General features: G+C 38.3%; 1 protein-coding gene across 1 annotated transcript; it reads left to right on the forward strand.

Annotated features, from left to right (window-relative positions):
* The first annotated feature begins 1,711 nt into the window (after nucleotides 1-1,711).
* LOC124370218 (jerky protein homolog-like) lies at nucleotides 1,712-2,422 on the forward strand. The gene has a single exon (XM_046828508.1). The coding sequence runs from the start codon at nucleotides 1,712-1,714 to the stop codon at nucleotides 2,420-2,422; it is 711 nt and encodes a 236-aa protein (XP_046684464.1).
* The last annotated feature ends 4,494 nt before the right edge of the window (nucleotides 2,423-6,916 follow it).

Below are 6,916 nucleotides of genomic sequence, written 5' to 3' on the forward strand. Positions count from 1 at the left end.
GCGCCCGACCCAAGCTTGGTTGACTAAGTACTATCTAACTACTATTCGAAGTAAAAAAATAGTAGTACATCTACAATCTCAGAGGAAGTGACTCGTACAGGATATTTAAAATTTACGGTATTTTATATGTGTATATGTGTTTTAAAAGATCTTAGAACAATAGCCATAGAACTGCAAGTTAATCTACATTCTTAATACTAAAATCATTATTGTTCTAAAAAATAACAGATTAAAAATATGGTTGTTTACTCAGCAGAATTTTATTTATTTTTTAATTGTAGTCTCCCTGGTCTGTGGGACAGTTGGTAAGTGAGAAAATCTTTTTCCTTTTCATAAATTGTGTAGTATTAGTAAATGTGTAATAAAAATAAACAGTAAATGCTTTAGTGAATGATTTCATTTGTATAATATGTATTGTGCAGTGTTAAGTTGGTCAGCTGTGTCTGACAGACTTCACAGAGAGCCGGCTCAGGTGTTTTATAATTTTGAACTCTGGACTGTAGCTAATAATAATGTTTTCATTCTATTATCACGGGCCACACTACTTGAAACAGTGGTCGGTTAATTCCCAAGTATTGTGTAACCTTGTAATATTTCTAGATATTGTTTGATGGAATAATTAATTTATTCATTATTCATTTATTCATAATCAATGCTCAAAGAAAAGAAACTTGTGTCTTCGGTAAGTCATACAATCTTGTTAACGAATTATATTGTTACAGCTCTTACTGAAGTCCGCCTAAATGTCTAAAGGATCAATTTAAAGACTATCCATCCTTCTTTCAGTACTTTTTATAGTAAGATACATTTACATGTACAGTAGAACCTCGTTAATTCGACACTCGATAGTTCGACAGTCCGTATCATTCGACACCAGCCGTGACCAACATAACGTGACAGCAGGGACAAGTGGTGTCCTTGACGGGCCCGCCATTGTTGCCGTGAACGTGCGCCACTGCCCTTTGTATAGTGCATCCTCCTCCCCCTCCCCCTCTGACTCACCCGCTATTCTTAGTCGTCAACTCAGTTCGCTCGTGACGCTGCGGGAGTTAAGACGCGTTTTTGTTCCTTTCGTGATACGTTACTGTTTTACGATCGTTAGACATACGTAGTTGGTGTTACTGAACTGCTTTGTAATTTGTTTGTTTTTTAAAATGTCAGATAAAAAACGTAAAAGGTGCTTTGTTACGATGGAAATGAAATTAGATGCTCTAAAAAGGATTGACAAAGGTGAAAGTGTACAGAAAGTGGCGAGTGATTTGAACGTTGGTCGGTCAACAGTGATTGGATGGAGAAAGTCTAGAAATGAAATTGAGTCTTGGTGTGTGAAAAGAGTGTGTTCAGAATCGTTAGACAAGAGGAGGAGTATGAAGAGGTCTGAGTATGAACAAGTAAGTGAAGCTCTTTTCCAGTGGTTTAGGATTCAGAGGGAGAAAGGGACACCGATCTCAGGACCGATTTTACAGGAAAAGGCCTTGAAATTTTATCAAAACTTTAAAGAAGAGGGAGAGCCTGAATTCACAGCAAGCTCTGGATGGCTGGACAGATGGAAAGAGAGGTATGGTATTAAACAATTGAGCATTTGTGGAGAAAAACTGTCAGCAAATCTCGATAGTTCACATGATTTTAAAATGAAATTTCAAGCTTTGAAGAATTAGGCCTTAGTGGAGAGCAAATCTATAACTGTGATGAAACTGGTCTGAATTTTAGAATGCTCCCAACAAAAAGTTTGGCTCTCAAACAAGAGAAAGCTGCAGCAGGATATAAAAAAAGTAAGGACAGAGTTACTGTGTTGGCTTGCAGTAACGCAACAGGAACTCATAAATTAAAATTGGCTCTGATAGGAAAGGCCAGGAAACCTAGAGCCTTCAAAAATATTAAAATGAATGGTGACCATTTTGACCTCCCCGTTTTTTACAGACACCAATCAAATGCTTGGATGTCAGAGAGCATTTTTAACGAATGGTTTCACAAACAGTTTGTGCCCGAAATTAAGAAGCATCTAAAGTCCCAGAACCTTCCAATGAAAGCACTCTTGATCCTCGACAACGCAACAACGCACCCGGCTGTAGATGTCATTCAAGACGGAGAAATTAAAGCTATGTTCTTGCCCCCTAACGTAACCTCCCTTTGCCAGCCTATGGACCAAGGAGTTTTGGTAACGCTTAAGAAGTTGTATAGGAAGAAACTCCTTTCATGTCTCATTCAAGCCCTAGATGAAGGAGTCGAATTAGTGGATAAGTTAAAAAAAATTGATATGCTGGATGTTGTTGGCTGGATTTCCCAGGCATGGGATGAACTCAATCCCCTAACGCTCGTGCGTTCTTGGAGGAAGCTCTTGGACCACCAGGGAAATGAGTTCAACGAAGAAATTAAAGATGACGAGCTAGCCACTTTAATGGAAAAAAATCCCAGGTTGTGAAGAAGCTTCACCTACAGATGTTTTCGAGTGGATGGAACAAGATGAAGAAAGCGGACCAACTTCAGAGGAAGAAATAGTTGATGCTTTAAAATCAAGAGAGGATAGTGAAGAAGAGTCAGAAGACGACGAAGATACCACTCAAAAATCAAAACTGACACACAGCGAAGGTGTAAAATTCTTCGAGGGAGCGATCCAGTATTTACAGGAACAAGGGACGACTGGAATGGACATTTTGTTTCTTCGACGATTACGTGACGAGGCGGCTCGGCGAAGAAACCAAAGTGAAAAACAATTAAAAATCACAAACTATTTTGCGTTGTAAAAAGTAAAACATGATGTAACCATGTTACAAGTTATAGTTGTCCCATATTAATTTATTTTTGTATATACATTTTGTTTTTTATCTAGCCTATATTATGAATTGAGTTTGTTTATTTTTACATTTATTCATTTAATCATTAACTATTTTAAGAGAAAGAAGTACAGCACTGTAAAACAATGTAAGTTGATACATTTTGTTTCATCAGTTTATTTGTTTAGTTGTACATTGTTAATTAAATTACAGTCCATCTTAACATAAACTCGCCTTTTTAATATTCCTTGTGTTAAAATCTATATACTCCCTATAGTTCGACATCTTGATAGTTCGACACCCCGTTAGTCCACAAAGTGTCGAACTCTCGAGGTTCTACTGTACTTATACTGTTTCAACCTAAACAGAAGTCTTACTTTATTATTATTATTCTACGTAACAGCTATAAAATAGTGTTGATACTCGTAGTTAAAATTAACGTAGACATTTAGTTAATTATTTCGTCGACCGCTGGCCTACTTCGATGTGAAACAATCATTGCAGAGAGAGAGAGAGAGAGAGAGAGAGAGAGAGAGAGAGAGAGAGAGAGAGGAGAGAGAGAGAGAGAGAGAGAGAGAGAGAGAGAGAGAGGAGAGAGAGGAGAGAGAGAGAGAGAGAGAGAGAGAGAGAGAGAGAGAGAGAGAGAGAGAGAGAGAGAGAGAGAGAGAGAGAGAGAGAGAGGAGAGAGAGAGAGAAGAGAGAGAGAGAGAGAGAGAGAGAGAGAAGAGAGAGAGAGAGAGAGAGAGAGAGAGAGAGAGAGGAGAGAGAGAGGAGAGAGAGCTTTTAATCAATATAATGAGATGCTATTACAAATCAAATATGTGCAAAGCCAGGCACTTCTTGTTAGCTGTTAAAATGATAACATTGGGAGAGGGCCCGATATGGTATGATGGAGAGGCATTCAATCGCCCTGAATTGAAGGCGACAACATTCACGGTAACAACAGAAAATATAGAAAACATACGATGGCGCAGAACCCTTCGTACGGGCAGAATAATCGGGGTGAACTCGTACAAGGCAACAGTTGTCGACGACAACGGCGGTGATGCCGTAATCTTCATCTTCGAGAATCTGTCCGCAAGGCTCTCGACCGATGGCATCCACATACACTTGGACGGCACATCCGAGGTAGTGCCGAGCACGCCTCTAAGCAGCCAGCTCCTAACTCTTAGTGCTGTTTATTTCGACCATGTAAGTTACCATATTTTCTATATTATGTCTATTTCATGCAATAACAATGATGTTTCATCAGAATCGCACATCAAAATTAATGGGCCCGCGTACTCCAATCATAAAAACGGCAAGTCAAACAACTTCCCGCGGATTGGCACAAGGGTTGAAATATCCAATAAAATATTTATATTTATTTGTGAGTATGGCCAATTTTGTCTGTCATTTTTTTGTATATTTGAAAACATATTTTTATTCCTCAAACCTATAATGTGCGAAAGTAATGTATTCAATTATTATTACGTCATTATATTACATTTTCAAAATGATATATATATAATAAATGTTAAAATTTAATTGGTCACAAGGTGGCATGTGTCTATTGTTTATATACTTACGTGGGTTGACAATATTTGCAATGACTTTACAATAAAACTAATTAGAAGTAAAAAATAGTAGTACATCTACAATCTCAGAGGAAATGACTCGTACAGGATTGGATTTTTTAAAATTTACGGTATTTTATATATGTATATGTGTTTTAAAAGATCTTGGCACAATAGCCATACAACTGCAAGTTACTCTACAATCTTAATACTGAAATCATTATTGTTCTAAAAAATAACAACTATACAATTGAAATTATCGAAACTTAATATATCATATAATTTATAGATATAATATGCGAATTGATTTCTAATAGGCTTTTCCGGTGGCAAGTGTGCTGATGGGCAGGAAGACGGAACTTCTCTACAGTAGAGTATTTGCCTTTTTGAAGGAGGTTCTGCCTGACTGGTATCCCTCAGTAATAACTTGCGACTTCGAAAAGCCATTGACAATTGCCTTAAGAAGAGCATGGCCAGAAAACCGAGCAGCCGGATGCTGGTTTCACTCGGCAAATGTAAGTTTTTAATGTTATAACATTAATACATCAATATGTATGGCAACTGTTTATTATATATAATTTAATAATAACTGTAAGTGTAACGATAACAAACATTATATTGGTTTATAACATCATAAATGTATGTCATTAATGTCATAACTGAAAAAACAAAATTGAAACGAGACGTATTCTCTACTAATACCTTAGTATTATAAGGGAAATAAATTCAAATATAAATGAGATATCCAGATGCAGATGAAAAAGTAGTATTTATTAAAACGGTAGTATTAATAATCGAATTTTACAGACGGTCCGAGAGCGCTGGACATGAGGCTTCAGTGACGTTAAATAGAGGCCTCAACGCTGTAAGCCCACCTCGTCCGAGAAACTTGTTGTTCGATAGGACAATAAACACTCTGACCACACGGCTAGATAGCGGGCAGTACAGTGTTCGTGAATTTTTGGAGGCGGCTAGTCACTAGCTGGACAACATCCACAACGAAGTCTACAACGTCACAGGCGACGACAAAGAAGCTGGTGGCAGAGCTGCAGTGGAGCAGTGGCAGGAGGAGGTCGTGTCCGTGGCAGCACGCGGGAGACGTGGACATATCGAGGACTGGAATCTAAAAACGACGTTCGGGAGTGCCAGTGCTTGTGTTTGTGTGCGGGTAAAAATCTTTTAGGCGTAATAAGTGTCAAGTGCATAACTCTGACCACACGGCTAGATAGCGGGCAGTACAGTGTTTGTGAATTTTTGGAGGCGGCTAGTCACCAGCTGGACAACATCCACAACGAAGTCTACAACGTCACAGGCGACGACAAACAACAGACAAAGAAGCTGGTGGCAGAGCTGCAGTGGAGCAGTGGCAGGAGGAGGTCGTGTCCGTGGCAGCACGCGGGAGACGTGGACATATCGAGGACTGGATTCTAAAAGCGACGTTCGGGAGTGCCAGTGCTTGTGTTTGTGTGCGGGTAAAAATCTTTTAGGCGTAATAAGTGTCAAGTGCAAACAAAATGTAATTTAATAAAATCTTGTATTTAGTTTTAGGAACGTAGTATTATATATCAAGGTTCATTAATCGTTTTAATACGTCTCATTTACAATTCCAAGGTACCTGTACCTAAAGTAACGAAAAGAAAAGATTATAACGTGTAGAAATCAAATGAATAGTTTAATAATGAAATTCATATTTTCTTATTCCATACATTTGATTTAAATGTTCTCAATTTGGAACAATCCGAACGTGTGGATCTACTAATACCTTAGTATTATAAGGGAAATAAATTCAAATATAAATGAAATATCCAGATGCAGATGAAAAAGTAGTACGCCGTTGTGCTTGTTCTTACAGAGCATGAACAAGAAAGCGCAGACTCTGGGTCACGTACAGTTGCTACGCCAAAACACTGCTGCCATAAGAGTATACAAAATGTGCCAGGCCTTGCCTCTACTTCCAGCGCACATGGTCGAGGCAGGGTATGACCATATTGTGAACTACGCCCAGCTGGCGGGCGTCCTCCAAAATCTCCCGGTGTTCCTCAACTATGTGCGTCGTGTGCGGATTACTGGTAAGTTAACATGAAAATTATCATATTAACAAACGACTCAGTTAAGATGTCCTGTAATTTTAATATTTGACGATTACATTAAAATTCTGTAATAAATTAATAATTCTAAATTATAAGATGGTTTGTAAAACAAACAAACATTATTCGACAACCTAATTAATGCTCTAGGTGTCGGTGTTGAGTTTTTCTTTCCTCCGTTTACAAACAGAGGAGACGAAACCAACAACGACATGGAGTCCTACTACAAAAAACTGAGAGATACCACGAACACTACCCATCCGAACGTGTGGATTTTTACAGTGTTAAATAAAACAGTTTATTTATTTATATTAGATTACATACGTAAAAGTAGTATTTATTAAAACGGTAGTATTAATAATCGAATTTTACAGATGGTCTGAGAGCGCTGGAACATGAGGCTTCAGTGACGTTACATAGAGGCCTCAAACGCTGTAAGACCACCTCGTCCGAGAAACTTGTTGTTCGATAGGACAATAAACACTCTGACCACACGGCT

This window comes from Homalodisca vitripennis, unplaced genomic scaffold (assembly GCF_021130785.1).
Source record: "Homalodisca vitripennis isolate AUS2020 unplaced genomic scaffold, UT_GWSS_2.1 ScUCBcl_48;HRSCAF=789, whole genome shotgun sequence".
Classification (NCBI taxonomy): Eukaryota; Metazoa; Arthropoda; class Insecta; order Hemiptera; family Cicadellidae; genus Homalodisca; species Homalodisca vitripennis.